Genomic DNA, 24,391 nt, shown 5'->3' on the forward strand with positions numbered 1-24,391 from the left:
AGCTTTCTCAGGTACAGCTGGGGAAGGACTAGCCGATACTACACCTGGATGCAATGTGGGCTTCTTGCAAGTGGTAGAGACAGCATTGGTGTTCATTGCTGACCGAGAAATGCAGGCAGGAGGCACAGAGTTTCAAGCCTGGGATCCTGGGCATAGTACGGCACCCATGCGAGGGTATGGGGGGAGGCAGGGGAGAGGGTAGACAAATAAACCCTAATCACTAAAACTACAAGAACTATGATAAAACAGCTATAAAGTACTATAAAACTCTACAATTCTAAGAACTATTTACAACAATGTATTTAAAGGTGCGTCAGAGACGAGGACACTGCTGAAAGTTCTGACTCAGACCATGCGGCGGTGAGAAGGAACTGGAGACACTGTCAGTCCACTCTATCACCTCAGATGAAACAACGAGGCAAGCCAGGGCGCATGCATGAACCAGTGAACACTATTTTCAAAATCTCTGGCTTCAGGAGCATGGTGTGCATGCATAAACCCCTCAGTGGAATACAACAGGGACAATCACTTGAAGAAGAAGGTGGTGGGTCAACTTTAGTACATGATGTGAAGGTACATAGGATATGCTAATATGTTTTCCCCAGTATCTGCAGGACAGGTGCTATCCTGCATCTCTAGTGGCCCTGTTTACACATCCAACGGGAAGAGAAATTCTGTGGTCATGAATCTGAAGAAAGCAGAGGCAGTTTGGTTCTATCAGATATTATTATAGGGGAAGGAAATGTGACCCCTATATTTCAGTTGTCTAGCACTTTCCATTATAAAAAATGGTAATCCTTTCTTGAAGAGCTTTAACACTACCACAGTGTGTAGAAAGATGACAGGGGACAGTTCTGGTGCCAGGGAGGTGCCTTTTATTGACCTGTAAATGTGTTCAGATTTGGCAGAGTTATACACTGTTGAAAATCATCATTGCTCATCTGTATTTCACAGTACAGCTTGAATTTGGCTTGTGCTAACACCCCTCAAGATTCCATTAGTACTGTACACAAACAGTGTCCCAGTGCCTCACTTCAGTACTCCACACACAGAATAGAATGTCTGGGGGGACACATTCAAAAAAATAATTGATCATTTATTCTTTTCTTGCTCTGATGCCTCCCATCAAAATACCTTTTTGTCTACAGTAAGGTGTACTGTACTGGGAGCCAGGAGATCAAAAGTTCTAGACTGACTTCTTCTGAGTGGTATTAATTCTGTACTCTTCATAACCCTTATTAAGCAAGGCCTCATAAATAGACAGATTACTGAAATTGACAACACAACCCAAATCTCTAATATGCCAATCCCAAATCCCATCCATTTAGCCACATTGCCTCTCAGAAAAAAACTGCCAGATATTTGTCCTTGGCTATGTGGTCTATAAAATGGGGCTACTCATTCATCTCCCCATAGGAATTAAGCATCTGCCTCTAATGGCTGGTTCACATAGGATAATGGACTGTTCTGGTAGCCAGCTGGTGCAGTTATGTCTGCACAGAAAGAGGGAGTCTGTGGTGCCATGCTTCAGGTTAAGGAGTCCAAGCTGATGACGCATAATAGGAGTGGCCTTCACAGTTACAGAGAACAGAATTTGTGTTCGCCATTTTCCTTTAAAAAAATATCCACCTAGGACAGGGGTCCCCAGAGCGGTGCCCACGGGCGCCACGGCGCCCATGGGGGCATCTAAATGCACCTGCGTCCTGGCCAGTGGTTGAGCATCTGCCAAAATGCCACCAAAATTCGGGGACCACTGACCTACGATATTACATACACTAAAAATGTTAATAAGGTTGCAAAGTCAAGCACTCAAAAGTCAGGAAATGCTATGGTACAATTAAGTAGTCTTACTTCATCTTCCTTCTGCATTGTGATACAGTCTTTAATTACATGAACACATGCTATTTTCCACTAGACCACTCCTGTATTCAGGGCACGTTTCTTTTTATCTTCACTGATTATTTACTGTATGGCCCCATGCCTTAGTTACGCTGTCCAAACCCTGTAATGAATATAAATTAAATTTCCTCATGGGCTTTATGGTGCTCATTTCCATAATATCAGAGTGCTTCACAAGTATTAGTGATTTTATCTTCACAACTCTCCTGCAAGATAGGAGAGTATTATTATTCCATTTTATTGGCAGGAAAATTGAAACAAGACAACAAAGTGACTTCCCTAATGCCACAAAGTGAATCACTGGTAGAGGTAGGATTACAATTCAGGTTCTCCTGACTGCCAGTGGTGCTCATTACTTCCTCACATGATAAGGCAGTGTGGTCTGAAGGGGTCATATGGAAAAATTATACATGATCATGTAATACAAGACAGTATCATAAATAAATACACACAAGGGCAATGTTAATTGTAGCATCTCCTAACTTTAGAGTGCTTGATCTTTAAACCTTAATAACATACTTATAACCTAATTTGCTGTATATAGTATATAATCTATAACACAAATAAAAGCTTTGTGTAATGGTAGTTAAGTCTGATTCAGGGCACAATCTTCTAACCCACTCCTTTAAAAGAAAGGAAATGGCAAGTTAAGGGAAGAGGTTCCAGCATTTCTTGCCAGCTTCAGGGTGCCTTGATCCAGACCTTCAAATGCAATCACTGACATTTTCAACAGACTGCACATTTAAGAGACTAAACCAGTTCAAATTCAGCAGGTAGCCCAAAAATTACATTTATTTGCAATATGGCCCTTCTTACTTCCTAGCCTATTAGCTGGGATCTCCTACCTGAATTTCTGATAGGACTGGAAGAGATATTCATTAATGATGCTTAGGTGAGCATTGTCTCCCATGAACATCTTATTGGATGCAGCATGTTGTAACATCTTTGCAATGGAACCAAGGTTTCTGCGCTGATCTGTAGTCAGCTGACCTCCAGCTGAAAGGTCAATGATGTCAAATGCATCTGGAGCAACAATAGCTGGGTTCATGTAGCGATAATACAGTAAGTTGCCAATGATCTGGGAAAAGTTGAGCAGAGAAGTATGTCAAGAGGCAGTGACACAGGCTCTGGTTGGGCTCTGTATACTCTGTTTTGACAAATTATTATTATTTGCATCAGACACAGGCTCCAGTTCAGGATTGAAGCCTTACTATATTGGGTACTCTGCATACATACTCTAGCAGATAGCCCCTGCCCCCAAAGAATTTACAGATTATATAGGAATAAGATGCAATAGGGTGTTAATCATGATGGAAGCGGGAAGGAGAAGACAAAGACACTAGCAACAGCAAGGCAAAGTTGCAGATATTCTTAACTAAATGTAAAATTTGTAGGCTATAATTTTTTTAAAATTTTATAAATAAGATATATGAATAAGTGCTATTAATGAGTTACTAATAGGCTGCTTACATAGTCATTATTGATGCAGTGTTGTTGTAGCCATGTCCCAGGATATTAGAGAGACAGGATAGGCGAGGTAATATCTTTTATTGGACCAACTTTCTGTTCCAAACCTTGCATCCCTCACTAACGGAAGTTGGTTCAATAAAAGATATTACTTCACCCATCTTGTCCCTTTAAATGGTTAAGATAATAAAAGTGACACTTAAAGGATCTGTGTAAACTGATTTGGGGAAGGTTTTCCATGCATAAAGGGCAGCATGGAAGAAGGCACGAAGGTGCTTGTAAGAAAAGTTAGCAAAAAAATGAATGCCATCAATGGCAGAACAAAAGAATGGTGAGATGGGACAAGTAGGGGGAGTAAAATTCAGGAGAACCTTGAAGGCAAGGACCAAAGTTTGCATTTAATATGGTGGAGACAGGAAGTCAGTGGACAGATTTGACAAGTAGTAATACTGGTGAAAAACGTATACTAATTTTCACACACTCCCTTCAGAATAATTCCTGAAGAAATCAACTGAAATTTTCCATAGAGATCTCTCAAGATAACCATGAATTAGCAAAACTGAGAAACCATTTCAACTCAGATGCCAGAAAAGTGAGAAAAGTAGAAGGACCACTTGGTGAATTAGATTTTTACTATACAATACCAGGTTAAATGTAAAACAGCTAAAACCCTCAGAAAATGAAGACAATAGTTAATAAATATGTTGTCCATGTACTCATAGGCTTCCTTCTATCTTCATGTGACATTTAGCCAAAGATATTCCAGGGAAAGGGAGTTAAGACCCCACTAGCTATCCTGGAGCTGTATTCTCACAGTGTGTTCTGTGGCTTTCTGGTGAGCCAAGGAACATTTCTGGTTGTTGTGGAGTCTTGTCATACATCATCATCTCCTGATTCCAAGTGCTTCGATGTATGGAAGAGTCCAGATGCCTGAACAAACAGTGAAATCAGGGAGTAACCATCTTAACACTTCTACATTAGAACCACTTTCATGGGTCAGACACACCAGTGGAACTTTTAAAAATAAAAGTACTTGGCATTATTTTTTCATGTACGCAACTGCTGTAGGTACACCAGGCTGCTGTGTGATCATTAAAGATAATGAGGGCTGCAAACCTGGGAATGGAAAATGTGTCTGAGAGACACCCTCTTTATTAATACACGACTAAACTAAGAAAAAAAACAGAGAACTTTGTTATATGGGGCTATTTCTGTTCTTAAACATCTATTAATCGTATGTGAGCATTAAGTCTACCACTGTAGCTTTGACTTTGCCATCTTTACGACTATATTGTTTCTACAGAGAGCAGGTTTAGGAAAGCCTAGGGAAAGTTGCAGCTTTCTCTCTAAATTTACAGTTGGAAAAAAAAGTTAAATCACCTGCACAGAAAGTCTAGAATCGATGCTTCAGTGTGGGAAAGCACAGAACTAGAAGAGAGAAGAAAACAGCATTCAGATTTTTTTTTATAAAGTAGGAACAGAGCAGTTTAAAGAGATACTATCAGGTATGCTATGCTCTAAACCAGGGATCGGAAACCTTTGGCACACAGCCTGTCAGGGAAATCCGCTGACGGACTGGGACGGTTTGTTTACCTGCAGCGTCCGCAGGTTCGGCCGATTGCAGCTCCCACTGCCCATAGTTCGGTGTTCCAGGCTAATGGGGGCTGTGGGAAGCGGCGGCCAGCACTTCCCTTGGCCCGCGCTGCTTCCCGCAGCCCCCATTTGCCTGGAACAGCGAACCGCAGCCAGTGGGAGCTGCGATCGGCCAAACCTGTGGATACTGCAGGTAAACAAACTGTCCCAGCCTGCCAGCGGATTTCCCTGACAGGCTGCATGCCAAAGGTTGCCTATCCCTACTCTAAACTTCGAGTTTGTTAATTAAAAAGGGGTTCATGGAAATAAAAATGTTTGCATTATTATTATTTCTTAATTTCAGCAAAAGATTTTTGGAATTTTAAATGTCTGTAAGTCAAGCACTGCCACATTCATTCAATATTGAATGAAAACCAGAATGTGATACTAATTAGACAGTAACAACAGAAATGGTGAAAAGTGATGTAGTATATCCTGCTATTGAAATACTGTGGGGTGCTATTAGTAACACAGGTAAGGATATTGGAATTTTAATATACATTTTTAACCTGATATTGTCTCTTTAAGAAAAAAAGATCGCGCTGTGATTGCTTCAGTAAAAACAAAGATTCACTTACTGGCAGAAACTGTACAGCAGGTCAAAGAAACTTGAAGGATCAAATGCCCAAAGGAAATTAAAAACAAGGCAGAAGCGACAGGATCCCTCCTTCTAAACTCTGTACCATACACAGTAACATTCACACACAACACAAAAGTCAGCTGGAATAGTTTATGTCCTTAATGAGAAAGCACTAAAATCTAAAAGATCATGCACATATTCCAGGGAGCAGGATGAAACATAGATGTGTCTCTGCAATAGCCAGGCTGGCTCTGGGTCTGATTTGCAATCATACACACTACTCTTTGCCAAGAGGAGGGCAAAGGTATTGAAGTCCTTACCTTCAGCAACTCATCCTCACCAGCATCAGGAAATTTCTCATGTAGTGAATCTTTCAGAACCTTGGCAATGAAGCGCATACCATAACTGTGAAAGAAACAAGAGAGCAAGCAAGACTCTGTGAGCATGAAATCAACAAGAGTTTTCAGAAAGCAACGGTGCAGCTCATTGTACTCACGGGATTTTATCCACTGAGCTGACGATGGCTGACAAAAACTTGTCTGTCACTGTCCGCATGTTTTTGATGGATGCATCTAGGCGTGTCCTCACCTCTTCATGAGCCAGGGCTTGCTCAGGTGTAACATCATATGGCAACTTACTGTTAGACAAAACCCACAAGTGAATGAGGCCTGAGCATTCCTTTCAACGAGGTGGTTGGCTGTCCTGTTTCCAACTATCAACTTGAACTGAAAACTGCCATTTAGCCCTAATTTGCTTGGCTGGTAAGAAAATACGGTTACTTATCTCAAAGAATACTATAATTACAGCAGGGTGTGTTGGCCGCACAGATTCAACTCTGTCCCCCAGGAGCAAGATATTGACGTCTTTTTAATAGCAGTGACTGTTGGAGCCAATCCTGCGCCATTGGAGCCCTTGTGACCTCTGTAACTGAGGGTATCAGGGGTGCGGTAATGTTAAGCACCTCTCTGTTTCTTCATCAAGTGTCAAGACCTGGAATTAATGGCTGTATGGGTGTTAAGTGCTGCTGTACAGACCAAACAGAAAACCGTCTAATTTAAACTCGTAAGTTTGTCTCATGGACTGCTTCCTGCTCTGAGGCAAGATGTTAAGGACTGCTGTCAAGCAACTCTTCTTGGTGGACATCAGCCAGCCAGCATCCAGGCTGTCAAGTGCAGAAACTCTGGCTCTGAATGCAGGAGCTTGACATTGTTCTATGAGAGCAGGCCAGGCAGAATTAGTAAAGTGATTAGCCCCAAAAGCATCATCATCATCAGGTCTGAGTACCAGAACTGTTTGGCCAAGCTGGAGCTATTAGGATTATAGTCCCCAAGTTATGTCTGAGCTTTGCAGGACCCTGTGGATCACAGGTATCAGTGGAAAAGAGCATATGAGGACTAGGGCCCACAGGATGAGGAAAGCATCTGTGAGGGATCCTGGACTCCCACCTCCTCTGAGCAGAACCTCTGGCATTCATTGTTATGGCACATTGCAAACAAAACTATCAAGTATCCTCACTGGCAAAAGATTGTCCGGAGGCCTGAGGGACTACTTCCGCTCTCAGAAAGGTCTCTGCTGAGCTGGTCCCCCAGGTTCTTGAAGATGGAGAGATACCATGGTGACCTGGTGCTGAATACTCTCTGACCACAGACTCATGGCTTCTTGACACAGGGCAGCTGATGTAATCATGGAATCACATAAGTGTAGGATTGAAAGGGACCTCAAACAGGTCATCTAGTCAAGTCGCCTGCACTCAAAGCAGGACTAAGTAATAACTAAACCACTCCTGACAGCTGTTTGTCTAATCTGTTCTTAAAAACCTCCAGTTATGAAGATTCCACAACCTTCCTAGCCAATATGTTCCAGAGCTTAACTACCCAGACCGTTAGGAAGATTTTCCTAATGTCCAACTAAATCTCCCTTGCTGCAATTTAAGCCCATTGCTTCTTGTCCTATCCTCAGAGGTTAACAATTTGTCACCCTCCTCCTTGTAACAACCTTTCATATACTTAAACTGTTATGTCCCCCAAGTCTTCTCTTCTCCAGACTAAGCAAACCCAATTTTTTCAATCTTTCCCTACTGGTCATGTTTTCTAAACTTCTAATCATTTTTGTTGCTCACCACTGGACTTTCTCCAATTTGTCCACATCTTTCTGAAACGTAACGCCCAGAACTGGACACTGTGCTCCAGCTGAGGCCTTATCAGCATGGAGTAGATTGGAAGAATTACTTCTCGTGTCTTGCTTACACCACTTCTGCTAATACATCCAGAATGATGTCTGCTTTTTTTTGCAAGAGTGTTACACTGCTGACTCATATTTAACCTGTGGTCCACTATGACCCCCCCAATCCCTTTCCACAACATTCCTTCCTAGGCAGTCATTTCCCATTTTGTATGTGAGCAACTGACTGTTCCTTCCTAAATGGAGTACTTTGCATTTGTCCTTATTGAATTTCATCCTATTTACTTCAGGCCATTTCTCCAGTTTGTCCAGATCATTTTGAATTTTAATTCTGTCCTCCAAAGCACAACCCCTCCCAGCTTGGTATCATCAGCAAACTTTATAAGTGTACTCTCTATGCCATTATCTAAATAATTGAGGAAGATATTGAACAGAACCAGACCTAGGACTGATCCCTGTGGGATCCCACTTGATATGTCCTTCCAGCTTGGCTGTGAACTACTGATAACTACTCTCTGAAAACATTTTTCCAACCCATTATGCACCTACCTTATAGTAGCTCCATCTAAGCTGTATTTCCCCGATTTGTTTATGAGAAGGTCACGCAAGACAGTATGGCTACGTCTATACTGAGCTCTCCCAGCGACAAAATAAAACTACCACCAATGAGGGGCGGTAGCTTCATTGCCGGGAGAGCATCTCTCGCCGAAAAAGCGCTGTCCACACTGTCGCTTTTCGTCATTAAAACTTTTGTTGTTGTTTTTCACACCCTCCGAGTGACAAAAGTTTTAGTGACAAAAGTGCAGCGTAGACATAGCCTATCAAAAGCCTTACTAAAATCAAGATAAACCACATCTACTGCTTCACACACACACAACCCCGCCCACAAGGCTTGTTACCCTGTTAAAGAAAGCTATTAGGTTGGTTTGACAGGATTTGTTTTTGACAAATCCATGTTGACTGTTAATAATCACCTTATTATCTTCTGGGTGTGTGCAAACTGAATGCTTGATTATTTGCTCCATTATCTTTCCAGGTACTGAGGTTAAGCTGACTGGTCTGTAGTTCTCCAGGTGGTCCTTATTCCCCTTTTTTATAGATTGGCACTAATATTTGCCCTCTTCCAGGACTCTGAAATCTCTCCCATCTTCCATAAATTTTCAAAGATAATTGCTAATGGCTCAGATATCTCCTCAGTCAGCTCCTTGAGTATTCTAGGATGCATTTCATCAGGCTCTGCTGACTTGAAGATGTCTCTTTGAAAAACCGCCAACTCTCTTGAACTGTTTCTCCCCTTAGACTTGCTTCTCATGGGATCTTACCTATCAACTCTGAGTTTGCCAGCATCTACCATTATCATTTTCGGCTGTTTTCCCTCCTATCACTCCTTAGAATCATGAACTCTATAATTTCATGATCACTTTCACCGAAGATGCCTTCCACTTTCAAATTCTCAGTTTCTCCCTATTTGTCAAAATCAAACCTAGAATAGTCTCTCCCCTAGTTGCTTTCTCCACCTTCTAAAATAAAAAAAAATCTTCAATACATTCTAAGAACTGCTTGAATAATCTGTGCCCTGCTGTATTATTTTGCCAAACAGATTGCTGGGTAGTCAAAGTCCCCCATCATCACTAACTCCTTTGCTTTGGATGATTTTATTAGTTGTTTAAATAAAGCCTCAACCATCTCTTCTACTGGGCTAAGTGATCTACAGTAGATCCCTACCATGATATCACCCTTGTTTTTTATCCCTTTTATTCTTACCCAGAGAGTTTCACCAAGTGCATTGCTGTGGTATAGTCTGGAGACCCTGAAGGAGCAGTAAGAATGCCCTTCATGCCAACTAAATAGCTTGGAGTTGCAGCACACTGAGACACTGGGATATCTGAGAGCCAACCATTTCCTCCAAAACTGAAGTTGGTCAAAATCTGAACAGAGGGATTCACAAATTCATATCTTTCAAGGCCAGAAGAGACCACTGTAATCATCTAGTCCCACCTCCTGTAGAACACAGGCCAGGGACTTAGAGGACCTGCCTCCTATCAGGAGCGTGAGAACTACATCTTTCCTGGTCCTTAGTATGGGTCTCCTTACAGCTTTTGTTCTGCTTCAAAGTGGAAGCTGGCAAAGAACAGGGCTTGTGAGTACCCCTTGGGCTTGGGATAACAAGATGGCTCACAGAGGCATTGGAGGAGGCTGGGAGAAGGTGGTCTCTCAGCAAATGGGATCAGTCAAGCGATGCTTGCATTGAAGTCTCCAGCAGACATACCACTGCTGAATTATAGGAGGGGCAGATCTTGAATCTTGAAGCTTTGCCTTCAGCCATTTTGGCCACATGGATTAGGGTGTGTGTGTGTGTGTCTCTAGCTTTGTACAGGCAGGTGATAGGGTACTTCAGGAGAGAAACTGTATCAATCCTTCATTACCATAGTGTACATCTATCTAAATTTTATTTATTCATTTATTTATCACCAACAAGTATGCTAACTAACTAACAACTGTAGTTATGGAATTAGAATATCTAAGAAATCTTTTGCAGGTTGAAGAGATGTGGCTACAGCAGGGTTCCATCTCAAGAGTGGTAAGAAGGAAGTGAGAGGCAATTGAGGCTGCCCCACCCCTTATATCCTCTGCTACAGTAGTCAAGAGTTCCCAGCACATAGCCCCAGTGGACACTGCTGTTCAAAATCAGAGGGGTAGCTGTGTTAGTCTGGATCTGTAAAAGCAGCAAAGAATCCTGTGGCACCTTATAGACTAACAGACATTTTGGAGCATGAGCTTTCGTAGGTGAATACCTACTTCATCAGATGCATGCAGTGGAAATATCCAGGGGCAGGTATATATATGCAAGCAAGCTAGAGATCATGAGGTTAGTTCAATCAGGGAGGATGAGGCCCTGTTCTAGCAGTTGAGGTGTGAAAACCAAGAGAGGAGAAACTGGTTTTGTAGTTGGCAAGCCATTCACAGTCTTTGTTTAATCCTGAGCTGATGGTGTCAAATTTGCAGATGAACTGAAGCTCAGCAGTTTCTCTCTGAAGTCTGGTCCTGAAGTTTTTTTGCTGCAGGATGGTCACCTTAAGGTCTGCTATAGTGTGGCCAGGGAGGTTGAAGTGTTCCCCTACAGGTTTCTGTATATTGCCATTCCTAATATCTGATTTGTGTCCATTTATCCTTTTCCGTAGAGACTGTCCAGTTTGGCCGATGTACATAGCAGAGGGGCATTGCTGGCATATGATGGCATATATTACATTGGCGGACATGCAGGTGAATGAACCGGTGATGGTGTGGCTGATCTGGTTAGGTCCTGTGATGGTGTCGCTGCTGTAGATATGTGGGCAGAGTTGGCATCGAGGTTTGTTGCATGCATTGGTTCCTGAGCTAGAGTTACTACGGTGCGGTGTGCAGTGACTGGTGAGAATATGTTTCAGGCTGGCAGGTTGCCTGTGGGCGAGGACTGGCCTGCCACCCAAGGCCTGTGAAAGTGTGGGATCATTGTCCAGGATGGGTTGTAGATCCCTGATGATGCATTGGAGGGGTTTTAGCTGGGGACTGTATGTGATGGCCAGTGGAGTCCTGTTGAGCACAGTTTCAGTTCATCTGCAAATTTGACACCATCAGCTCAGGATTGAACAAAGACTGTGAATGGCTTGCCAACTACAAAACCAGTTTCTCCTCCCTTGGTTTTCACACCTCAAATGCTAGAACAGGGCCTCATCCTCCCTGATTGAACTAACCTCATGATCTCTAGCTTGCTTGCATATATATATACCTGCCCCTGGATATTTCCACTACATGCATCTGATGAAGTAGGTATTCACCTACGAAGGCTCATGCTCCAAAATGTCTGTTAGTCTGTAAGGTGCCACAGGATTCTTTGCTGCTTTTACTGTTCAAAATAATTTGATCTCATGTGCATAGAGCACATGTGCACTCAGAGGAATATATATGTGGACAATAACTCAAAGGAGGACTGGGCTCCTGCTCTCCCTTTCGGTAGCGGAAGGGCTGGGGATTTCTTGGTAGTACCCTCTCTTTCCCTTTCTTTGGACATAGTGAGAAAATAATGCAGAATCCTTTTGCAGAGCGTGCACGCAGATTGAGCAAGAAGAGGTGCTTTAGTCAATTCCCCTTCAGAGCCCAGACAAGTGAGCAGAGTGCTCATTTCAACAGCCAAACTGCTCAATTTTTGGATACAAACTGGAAAGTTGGGCAGTCTCTGGGGAACAGGTATAATACACTCTCTATGGAAAACAATGCTGAGTAAACAAGCATCTGTATTTCGCACAAGATGAAGTTTCTGCATAGTCTTCAACTGAAGGTAGGGTGATTAAGCTGACAGCCCTTAGATGTTAGGGTCTGAGGGTACACTATAGGATGGTGTCAGCAGAAGGCCATCAACTCTGAAACTTAATCCCACCCTCAGTCTTAACATAGCCAGTGTTGGCTACCAGAGCATGCTACAAGACCTCTCTGTTTGGACAGGGTAAGGATTTCTGAGCGAGCAAACTCAGTTTGTACTGTCAGAGTATTTTAACTGTTGGCAACACTCAGTTTGAAATTTTCAGTATGTGTTTTTAAAAATAATCTCTATTTGAACCTATTCCAAGTTCTAGATGCATGCAATGATATGCACTGAGAGAAATAAAACCAACAGGACTGCCTTAAAGAGTATCCAACATAAAGGGTTCCCCAATTCTGTTTATGTATCTGGATGCTGTTGTAATTAAAAATAAACAATAGTACTAATAAAGAGAATTGCAACCCTTTGCCATTAACAAAATATAGATGGTCACTCTTATGGAGACACCAAACAGTGCTTGTGTAACTGGCCCCCTTACTCAGAGAATCCTCATTATTCTAGGATAGGGAGGAGAAAGGATATCTGCTCAATTACTACAGAACTGCACACCACAGCATTTATTGTATGTATCTTACTTCAAATGCACACTATGCAACCAAAACTGACAAGAAGCTGACTCCTGATAACTTTCTTCATAGTCTCTTATAGCTCAGAAAGTACCCTTTAGATGCCTGATTAACCCTTTAAAGCAGGTGATGCCAAGGTCTATTTCCCTTTCCTGTAGGAAAGGTGAAAGCCTTTCTTGACACCTTAGATAGGTAGCCTGTTGGTTACATTCCATCATCTTTACAACTACCCAACAGGAACTGATTTGATGAGTCAAACATTCTTTAAACCCAGTGGAAACTGGGAAGAGAAACTCAGTGAGGCCAGAGAGGCAAAAAGCAGATAACGTAAGGCAGCTGAGAAGTAAAAAAGCAAAGTAGTAAGAGTTCCCATACCTGGCCTCTCCAGTTTGCGACTCCATCTGGTTAACCCAAGATTTGTAAATGTCCACAGGATCAGTTTTGATGTTGAGTGATTTGTCATCTATGATTTCCTTCACGACAGGTGCCAGGATCTGCCTCATTGCATTCTGGCCACGGGCACCACGGTTGAAACTTACCACCATTTTAATAACAGTGGGATTTCCAGTCACAATCTCCTGTATCTGATCTACTTTTGATCTGGAAGAGAATTAAAATGAATAAAAAACTAACTAGAAATAGTTTTACCAGTTATAGACTCACATTTTATGCAACACTCACATTTCATGATGCATGCTTCTTAAGGCAAAATGTGTTAGTTTCATTTGTAAAGCTGGTGGATTTTGACAAAATTTCAATGAAACAAGTTACAACAAAGACTGCATTAAGGAGATTCGTAGTGCTTGGCTCAGGTGTGCAAGGAGGCAGCATGGGGCGCAAAATTTAGCACCTTCATCTAAGAAATGTAGCACGGCTGGCTGGTGCCTAGAATACCATTGCTTAGAGCTGTTACAGCACATTTTGCACTTCATTTTTAAAAACAACACAACACTTTAAAAACATTTTTGTAGGGAGAGAGAGAGAAAATGAGTGTGTTTTGGAGGGGGGAAGGAAAGATATGTATGGTATTCTTTCACTGTAAGAGACAGTTCATCATAGAAGACTAGGAGAAAAACTACATTTAGTGATAACATGACTCACTGAAAGGATGAAACAACAAATTAACAGAAAAGTCTCCAGAGAGATAGTTTATATTTTTTTTCAGTGATGAGGCCCCAGCTGTGCACTGAGAGGAATTGGACTATGATGTAACATGACCACAAAGAATGTGCCGAGCCTGTGTCCACAAACTGACAGCCTATAAGAATATAAACTACTACAGCTTTATTGAGCTCTTGCATTCTCATTAGCTGTTGAAAATCCAGGACAAGCTGAGTTTGCACTTCAGTTTCTTACGACATGTCTACAAGGCAAGTTACTGTGCAGCAAGCCAGAGCACGAATCTATAGTGCACCAGATTGCCATGCAGTAACATCCTGTGTGATCACTGCTACAGCACAGTAAAAGTCCCGCAATGTGGTTTAGTATACTGCTGCAAAGCACAGTGTCCTCATAGCAGTGTACTGCATGGCAAGTTGGTGAGCTGTAGATTCACACTCCAGCTTGCTGTGCAGTAACTTGCCATATAGACAAATGCTTAGTTCTCCTGGCTGTCCTTTTCCAAGCTCCTTATTGGCTTATAAAGCTGGAGCTACTCTAGGCACAACAGCAGTTTAAATCACTTTACATTGTGGTTACATGTTCTTCCAAAACACATTCATTTAGCCAGTTTTCCTCCTCAGAAAAGCAGATGCTTTTAATCTAAAATAAAATCATCCTAAAATCCAATGTAAAGAGGCTTGTTTTCTCCTCAATGGCTATTATTGAATAGCTCCTCTCCAAGCCAACAGATATTTCTTTGCACTTCAGGGAAAACCAGTTTCTGTCTAAGAATAATTTGGAGACTCAAGCATGAACAGGGATAAACAGTGTAGCAGAAGACATCAGGTGATAAATGACATCATAACAACGGTCCTTTAAGCCATCTGTATAGCAAGGCCATGGCAGCACATACTTGATTTCTTCCTGCAGTGCTGTCTGGAAAAGCCGAAGTAACAGATATTCTTCCCTCTGATTGGATGCATAGTTATATAGAGTGAAGATCACAGAATCCATAAACTTGGTGGATTTGTTCTGAGGCATCTGAAAAATCAGCTTGGCCAAGTAGGTGGGGTTAGTCTACAACAACAAAAAAAGGTTCAGCATTCATTCCCATAAAGGACAGGACAACTGGTGGCAATAGTGGGTCCAAAACACAATGCACAGGTGATGACTGATTCAAGACACAGGAGTCTCCATGGCCAGAGGCTGTCAAAATCTCTAAGCCTTAGGGGAGCTGCTTACCTGAAGCAAGTAGAACAGGTGCTGATATGCTTCCAGCTTCTCCCTCTTCTCTTTGCTTAAAGCCTTCAAACCTCCCCTCTGTTTGTTCAGCATCATCATATCAGACAGCTGCTCCTTGTTCTTCTTGGTAAGTTTCTTACTATGAGAGACAACATCCTGCAAAGACAGAGAGAGACTCAAATCTAACTTAAATCCCCCAAATCCTCACTGACACTTTTTAAAATCTTATCCCTTTAATCTCTATATTTATTAATACTGCACAGAGAATTGTGCACAATTTTATAGCTGGGTGTGCTATGGACACTGCACCGGTTTAATTAGTTGATGATTTCCTGCTAGCAATGATCAAGAATAGCATTCCCATGGTGATTTAATTAAATCCATCAGCTGCATTCAATACATCTAGCCATGAGGTGTTCCTCACTCGATTGCAGCCATAGGCTGGGATAGACCGTCACTGTGAGTAGTTGTTTCTTTCTCAGTGGACACAGAGTGTTATACTGAGAGACTGCTCACTTCCCTGAGGGCCCACTCTTGTTGGGCTACTGTGGGGCTCAAGGTGCATATGAAACTGCTGGGGCACAGTGTGATTTGGTTTGGAATGAGGTCTTCAATATGTGGATTACAGACAAAGTCTGTTTTGTTGAATCTGCCAGGTACAATTTACTGATTTACTCAGAGTCCTGGATGCTGGTTAGCAGACAGACTCAATCCAGGTAGGACTGAGGTAAGCAGCAATATTCAGGTTCATAACCTCAGGGTCCTGTCTGATATGCAGCTGTTTCTACACATCCAGATTTTGTTGTTATGGATCAAGTTTATTATAGTAGTGCCTAAGGAACATATAAAAATGGGGCCACCCTGTGCTAAGAGCTGTACAGAGTAGACGACATTCCCTGCCCCAAAGAGCTTACAATCTAAATAGATCAGACAGACGGGGGGAAGGGGTATAACACAAGCAAAGCGAACAATAGGATGGGAGCAATGCTCACATTAGTTTCACGATTTTTTAATTTTTTTTTGCTAGGTTTACTTAGGAGAGGATGAACTAATTGAGAAGAAAAAGGTATAGAAGGGAGTGAAGGGGACAGGTAAGGAAAGAAGAGGGTATGGGAGGGCAGGTGTAGAGTGAAGTTGAGATGAAGACACTGAGGGAGGGGAAGGGAGAGAGTTGGAGCAAATATGAGGACAGATTAGTAAGATTGGGACTCTTCAACTTGGAAAAGAGACAACTAAGGGGGGATATGAGAGAGGGCTATAAAATCATGAGTGGTGTGGAGAAAGTAAATAAGGAAGTGTTATTTACTCCTCAAAATACAAGAACGAGGGGTCACCACATGAAATTAATAGGCAGCAGGTTTAAAACAAACAAAAGGAAGTATTTCTTAACACAACGCATAGTCAAGCTGTGGAACTCTTTGCCAGAGGATGTTGTAAAGGCCAAGACTATAACAGGGTTCAAAAAAGAACTAGATAAATTCATGGAGGATAGGTCCATCAATGGCTATCAGCCAGGATGCGCAGGGATGGTGTCCCTAGCCTCTGTTTGCCACAAGCTGGGAATGAGTGAAAGGGAATGGATCACTTGATGATTATTTGTTCTGTTCATTCCTTCTGGGGCACCTGGCATTGGCCACGGTCAGAAAACAGGATACTGGGATAGATGGACCTTTGGTCTGATCCAGTATGCCCGTTCTTATGTTCTAAATAGCAGCACAGGGTAAAGAAAGTCCAGTCAAAACTGTAGAAATTTCTTGGAATGTCCAGAGATATGGTTTGGATGCTTCTATTATTTCCAGCTGAAGACTCCGGCTCTCCTCTCTGCAGTTTTCCACCAAGGCAATATTGGCTGAAGGGATGAGGAGGCGAAACATCACCTGGGTCCCAGTGCCCCAGAATATGAAGGAGCGTATCCCCCCAGCATAGTTCTGAGTGGACAAGGGCACTTTCTATCACTGACACTTGGCCAAGGTTTCAGCCTCTTTCACGGCAGGACCTGGCCATAATGATCCAGACCTCTGTCACTCTAAGACTAGATTATTGTCATGCTCTCCACAGGGGGCTACATCTTAAAACTGTTCAGAACTTCAACTATTGTAGAATGCTGTAGATAGTCTGTCAAAAAACCTCACTCATACAGCACATTACATCTATGCTTTGATTTGCTCTCTCTTCCCATTTATTTTTGGGTGCCATATGAGGTGTTGGCTTTAACCAATAAAACTTTAAACAGGTTGGGGATCTTTATTACCCCATAAACCACCCCTCTCCATGCAATACCATGCCAGATGAGATAAGTCAAAAGTATTCAAGCTAAAAAGCCCCTGATTTAATCACAAAAGGATAGGAGGCAGGGAATTCTGACCAATGAGCCTTCCACTGTGGAATGTGCTGCCCCATGAGTTAAACATAGCATTAATATGTTGACCCTTTAGGTCATGTTGCCTCTTCTCCTAGGCTTTCCTTTGTACAAGGGATGAGATGAGCAGCTGGGTGGTCAGGGTGGTAAGCTCACATTGTGAAAGTGTTTATACTGAAGCTGAGTACTGGCAACAATCTGGTCAATTGTCCTTGCAGCTGAAGCAGCCAAGCGTTTTTATCTTCCACTGAAGTCAAAAGGACCAATGACACCTTGCAAAAAGGCCATTCTGGTATCCTCTTTGTTGGCGGCAAAAGTGAAATTGGAAACAACTAAAGCCGTTCTCCTCATCAAGCAGTTGAAAAGCATGAACATTGATATCTGAGCTTTATCTGAAGTGCGCTGGCCAGGAACTGATGAAATGAAAGCAAGGACTATATGTTTTTATTCTCAGGCTGCCCTGATGGGTTGCTCCAGAAGTAGGTGGCTGTAATACTTTCACCCAATGCCCAATGGGCATTGCAGGGCTGATGGGTGATTAATGAATGACTATCAGAGTCTTCTTCTGTATCAGCTACTGGAATCTTACCATTATCACAGTGTATGGTCCCATCAACACCAAGGCCAACAATGCGACTGCAGACAATTTGTCCCAGTAACTACATTCAATCCTTAATGAAACTCTGAGAAGAGATGTTGTCATGATCCTGGGTGATTTTAACGTAGAGGTAGGAAAGGATAATGACATCTGGGCCAGTACTCTCAGGAAATTTGATATTGGTCAGAAGAACAGGAATGGACAGCAAATACTGGAATTAGTGATTGCCAATGACACGGTGATTGACTCTTCCATCACTCAAAGAGTCATAAGCCGATCTGGTACTGCTCATATGTTTTCATTAGGACTGTTACTGATGGTGTTTTCATTAACTGTTATCGGTCAACAGTCATAGATGTATGAGATTGCAAAGGTATAGAACAGGACACTGACAATCAACTTCTGCTGATAAAAGTGCACCTCTGATTTAGAAGACTGCCAAGTTAATGAGCCTAAATTTGTCTGATTTAATTAAAAGACTCTTATTACAACCAAGCTATCACACAGCTCTCTCTTCTGAACTGCTTAAGCATTAGAGACTGAAGTCTCATTCTGTCTGTCATCTGATGAGGAATGGCTTTGTTTCAAATAATCAGCGCTGAACACTGCCAGCTCAGTGCTGGGGCCTCAACCCTCCAAATTTCATCCATGGATCAGTGAGGAGATGCTCCTAGCAGTTGGAGTTGGGGGGGGGGGGGACCCAAAGGCTGCAATTTGAGTCTTCAAAGACAAGTTGTTGAGAGCAAAGGCTCAATGGTTTTGACTTTGGAATGCCATCAAGTCATTGTATAATAAGATAAGGAACCCTGATGGTTGTCTTAGACAGTCAGTTTAGAACAGGCTGCCTCCAGGCACCATCTCAGCACACTCTAGTTAACTTTACAGTGTTTGCAGTAGAAGGTGGCACCATCTTGATTAGTAAGAATCAGGACAGCAACATTGGCCAGAGCCTGTAGTATCAGCTGTATCAATGGGAAGATCATTTCAAGATGCTCCTCAACTGTCTGTCACCTGCAGCCCCTCTTCCATTTGAGAAGGAACAGGAGCCACCTTCTCCATAAGCTGCAGTCTGGGAAGACATTATGGGTTCTAACTTTACCCTGGAGTTGCTGAAGACACATGCTGTACTGTCACTGCAAAGGCTCTTCTAGACCATCTGGCATACTACTCTTATCCCCAATGACTGGAAGAAGGGGCAATCTGTTCAAAAAGGGCAATAAGGTAGAATGTAGCAACTACCTGGGTATTATTCTGTTACTCCTAGGGAAAATCTTTGCTTCCAATATTAATATCTCCAATCAACGATGTACTTCATGGTAAAGGCTGGGGTACTCAGGGTGGCTTTAAGACTGGTCATTCTGCTATCAACCAGGTCTTTATCTTGAGATAAATTCAACCATCTACTGAAAAAGTTAATATGCCATGCACAGCACTTGTTATAGACTTCACCAGCCCTTTTATTCAAGTGCATTGAACAAGTCTATGGAATCTAATGAGGTGACTCAACGTCCCTGGAAGACAGGGATAGAAGAGCTCTATAATGGAATGGAAAGCTGCATTAAGAGTCAATGGCAGATATATGGCATGGTTTCCTATCTCGATGGGAGTTCATCAAGGCTTTGTTCTGTCACCAGTGTTCAATGTTGGCATGAACTAGTTGATAGATAAACTTGAGGAGGCAACTGTCAGTGCAGTGTGTATTGGTCTGGTTATTAATTCAGACAAAACTAAGTCCCTAGCCATTACCATCAAAGCAACCACCAACTCAGTATTAACCTGTCCCAATGAGACACTGACACAGTGTCAGCTGTTAAATATTTGGCCAGCATCACAGACAGTGCTGGAAAGTTTTAGGAGCTTGTATAACAGCAGCTGCTGTGACGTGTCAGGTCACTTAGCAGTCTCCTGAGCTTGGTAAGTTTATGTAGGGGCAGTATGATGAGACTGCCTACAATGGCATGTAGCCAATCTGTCACTGTTAGTAGCAAAATATCCCCAACGGCTGGTGATGGGACATTGGATGGAGACACGTGCTGTACTGTCGCTGCAAAGGCTCTTCTAGACCATCAGGCAGTCTTCTCAGGCCTTAGAGAGGAGAGGGTCAGTCTCCAAGGGTGACAGCACAGTGCTGGCCAGGCTCGGGGAGGCTAGGGAGCTCTAGCCCGTAGCATGCCAGGCTGCAGGCCCTGAAAGGAAGGGCCTAGCGGGTGCAAGGGGCCATAGGGGAAGCGGCCCAGGGAAACAGACAGCGGAGGGAAGAGAAGGAGGACAATGAGGCTGCCGCTAGAGGGTCCCTGGGCCGGGACCCAGAGTAGAGGAAGGGCCTTGCAGTACACCCAGCAATTGGCCGTAGGGAGTGGCTATTATACTACGCCAGATCCCTGACAAGAGGGACTGGACTCAGAGGGCGGTTGGACATGGTGGCTGGGGTGTAGGACGGCTGATCACCGATCCCCGGAAGGGGCTGCAGATGGACTAAGGGGCACTGCCGGAGGGCAGTGGCCTCGAAAGGGATGCTGCCAAGCAGGGAGCAACGTGGGTCCAGAGATGCCAACAGAGGGCAAGAGGATGGACGGGACACCACCAGGAGGGGGCGCTCCACTGGACAGAGCTAATTCCCAGAGCCACCAGCAGGAGGTGCCAGGCGGTGAGTCCCCAACCCGTTACAGTGCCCAAGATAGTAGATGTGTGCATTTTTTTAAAATTAAAATAAAAGTATTTTGCTTACTTGCTGGAGTGAAGGGGCTGAATTCCCTAACATTCTTACTTGTGTAATGCATGTATGTATGTCAAGTATCAGAGGGGTAGCTGTGTTAGTCTGGATCTGTAAAAGCAGCAAAGAATCCTGTGGCACCTTATAGACTAACAGACGTTTTGGAGCATGAGCTTTCATGGGTGAATACCCACTTCGTCAGATGCATGTAGTGGAAATTTCCAGGGGCAGGTACATATATATGCAAGCAAGCTAGAGATAACGAGGTTAGTTCAATCAGGGAGGATGAGGCCCTGTTCTAGCAGTTGAAGTATGAAAACCAAGGGAGGAGAAACTGGTTTTGTAGTTGGCAAGCCATTCACAGTCTTTGTTTAATCCTGAGCTGATGGTGTCAAATTTGCAGATGAACTGAAGCTCAGCAGTTTCTCTTTGAAGTCTGGGCCTGAAGTTTTTTTGCTGCAGGATGGCCACCTTAAGGTCTGCTATAGTGTGGCCAGGGAGGTTGAAGTGTTCTCCTACAGGTTTTTGTATACTGTCATTCCTAATATCTGATTTGTGTCCATTTATCCTTTTCCATAGGGCCTGTCCAGTTTGGCCGATGTACATAGCAGAGGGGCATTGCTGGCATATGATGGCGTATATTACATTGGTGGACGTGCAGGTGAATGAACTGGTGATGGTGTGGCTGATCTGGTTAGGTCCTGTGATGGTATCGCTGGTGTAGATATGTGGGCAGAGTTGGCATCGAGGTTTGTTGCATGGATTGTATGCAATGTATGTATGTATTACTGTTATAACCATTTTAGAGATGGGGACACTGAGACACAGAGAATCAGAATAATAGAATATCAGGGTTGGAAGGGACCTCAGATCATCTAGACCAACCCCCTGCTCAAAGCAGGACCAATCCCCCAAAAGATTTTTACCCCAGTTCCCTAAATGGCCCCCTCAAGGATTGAACTCACAACCATGGGTTTAACAGACCAATGCTCAAACCACTGAGCTATTAAGCAAGTTTACCAAAGCCCCTCAGCAAACCAGAACCAGATTAGAATTCAGGAGTTCTAGTCATTTAGTTGTCTCTAGACAATTCTATCCTCTCTGTGAAACATTTCAACAACAAACCTCCTAGGATACTTGCCACAATTTACAGTACAACCTTCCCTTGGCTTATCATGTGTCTGATCCACAGTGCAAAGTGATTTTTGCCTGATTTAGACTGTATACTACTGGGGCAGTGACTATGTCTCTGTTCTATACTGTGCTGGGCACATTAATTATTATTTAAGAGACTATGACATCAAAGGGGCACAGCAGTAATATTTTTGCTTTGAACAATCACCACCTTCTATAACAAACCTCTCTCTCAGGCAGCCACCTCAGAAGGCCCCCCACATCATCTCTGAAGCATTTCTTTTCTTTCCTTTCCTTCTTTCAGCTGTGCTACAACCACTCACTTGTCCTTCTGAATCCCCATCAACTTCCACTTGCCTTGACTTTCGCACAGAGGCCCTCTGTTTCACATGCACTTCCTTCCCCACAGTGGAACTGACTATTCAATTAGTAGAGCTGTCTAGAACAGTTAAGAGCTGGGGGGTGGGGGCTGGTTCTCTCCACTATCTGGTCTATATGCCTGACTCTGTACTTTGGCTTTCCCTATTAGCATGCTTCATACCTGCAGTGTGATTTTGTTTTTCACAAGCAGTCCAATTTTGATGTCCATCAGATTGAGGTCATTTTCCAGTTGCTGATTGGATCGAATTAGGGTCACAACCTCCTCACGCAGCTTCATTAGGTCAAGCTCTTCCTGAAAATCTTGGTCACTCTGATCCAGTAAGTGGACAAATTTCCGGACTACAGCCATAGGTGGGTCTTCAGCACTGACTAAAAAGAAATGAAATACCAGGCAAAAAGCAAGAGAAACCAATGAATACTCATTTTAACAGCATATGAAGTATCTGTTTTTCACCTGACAAATTTAGCACCACACAATATAAACAGCAAGATTTGGAATTACTTATTTTTTGATAAAACATGAGCATAACCAGCAACAAATGAAAGAGTCACACAAATATCAAATCTAGGCCAATTTGTGATGCAGGTTAATTGAGAAGCTGTAGTTCTACTCATCAGTAGCTACAGTGATGTCTGGATTTAAAATTTCTCACTCCTAGTGCTCCCCAACCTTACACTCTCCCCTACCAATGCCACCCCAAATACCTCCCATACTACTACTCTTCTAAATGGTCTACAGTGATACAGACTACATTAGCAGTGTGCCATGGAAATACTGACTCTTCAGGTATATAAGCCCCATTCCCTTGGCAATACTTACTGAGAGTTTTGTAGTCATCTCGTGCTTTATTTGCACGAATAAAGGCCTGGATTTTTACAATGTCATTTATCTAGGAGGAAAAAAAATCCCACATCATTTCATTCATAGTGTAATACAAAAAATAAATATTAAAACTAGTGTAGCAGAGAGACTCTTACATGGTCTCTGAAATACTGCAGACGATCTCTGTACCGCTTTCTGGCTTGATACATTCTGGTCATTGACTGAATCTGTGAAGTAGTAATGAGACACTCAGAGAGAAACTCTTTCCTCATTACAGGGTCCCACAACAACCTTATTGCCACAAAAACATTGAGGAATTAGCAAGAATTTATAGAAATGCAACAAAAATTATCAGGGAGCTGGAGGAATTGATGTTAAATATGTAAATTTTCGCTAAATTACAGATGAGGAAGGAGAGAAGCAAATCCTAACATTCTATAAATATTTGAAGGGATATAATATAATATCAGTGCCAGGAAGGGAGAGAGATTATTTAGGATCATACACAAGGAGGAGGTACAATTAGGAGAACGGGGTAAAGTTAGAGAAGGATTTAGAATGAACATCAGAAAAAACTTTCTGACCATGGGATCAGTAAGGCAGTGAATTTTCTATCAGGAAAAGAGGAAGAAGCCCCGGTGATTTTTAAAACCACACTGTACAAAGAACTAGAAACAGTACATAATCCATGATACTGAATAATTCTGCCCTGGCTCCTGAGAATAGACTATATGACCTAAAAGTTCTTTTCCATCTCTAATTTCTACGACTATGAGTAGACACACTTCCATGGAAACTGTACCTTCACTACTTGGTCCTTGTGTGCTCGCAGGTACTCCAAGCGACCTTGGTATTCCTTCCGTTGCTTGTAGCCACGCCACTGAGACTGAAAACAGACAATGCACACACGCATACATATACAAATTTACTTTTCAAAGCATTACCATTCTTAATACTCTTAATACTATTCATCTTCCCAAGTTTGCCTTTGTCCAAGTATAAAATTGAGGATTCATAATTTGGTGGGTTTTTTTTTAATATGTATGAAAAATGTTAGATGCACTATGGGTACATCTACAATGCAGTTAGACATCCGCAGCTGGCCTGTGCCAGCTTACTCAGGCTCATAGGGCTTGGGCTGAGAGGCTATGTGCTTGGGCTGAGAGGCTATGTAACTGCAGTGTAGACATTTGGGCTCAGGCTGCAGGTCGAGCCCTGGGACCCTCCCACCTCAGAGGGTCCAGCCTGAGCTCAAACATCTACATTGCAATTAAATAGCACAAGAGGGCAAGTTGTATCAGCTTCAGACAGAAGGATTACAACAGGTAATAGGAGAAAGGACACTCCATATAAGA

At 42.8% G+C, this 24,391-nt stretch overlaps 1 protein-coding gene across 3 annotated transcripts in view; it reads right to left on the minus strand.

Moving 5' to 3' along the window:
* Nucleotides 1–24,391, minus strand: part of IQGAP1 (IQ motif containing GTPase activating protein 1) — a 164,130-nt gene that overhangs the window by 26,940 nt on the left and 112,799 nt on the right. For all 3 annotated transcript variants that reach the window (XM_030576755.1, XM_030576756.1, XM_030576757.1), the window contains 10 exons: nucleotides 23,839–23,922; nucleotides 23,192–23,263; nucleotides 23,034–23,103; nucleotides 22,374–22,582; nucleotides 15,029–15,184; nucleotides 14,700–14,863; nucleotides 13,061–13,285; nucleotides 6,075–6,215; nucleotides 5,899–5,983; nucleotides 2,745–2,977 (listed from right to left, as the gene is read on the minus strand). In XM_030576755.1, coding sequence (XP_030432615.1) covers nucleotides 2,745–2,977; nucleotides 5,899–5,983; nucleotides 6,075–6,215; nucleotides 13,061–13,285; nucleotides 14,700–14,863; nucleotides 15,029–15,184; nucleotides 22,374–22,582; nucleotides 23,034–23,103; nucleotides 23,192–23,263; nucleotides 23,839–23,922 — 1,439 coding nt within the window. The remainder of the gene's footprint in view (nucleotides 1–2,744; nucleotides 2,978–5,898; nucleotides 5,984–6,074; nucleotides 6,216–13,060; nucleotides 13,286–14,699; nucleotides 14,864–15,028; nucleotides 15,185–22,373; nucleotides 22,583–23,033; nucleotides 23,104–23,191; nucleotides 23,264–23,838; nucleotides 23,923–24,391) is intronic.

Source organism: Gopherus evgoodei, chromosome 10 (genome assembly GCF_007399415.2).
Source record: "Gopherus evgoodei ecotype Sinaloan lineage chromosome 10, rGopEvg1_v1.p, whole genome shotgun sequence".
Lineage (NCBI taxonomy): Eukaryota > Metazoa > Chordata > Testudines > Testudinidae > Gopherus > Gopherus evgoodei.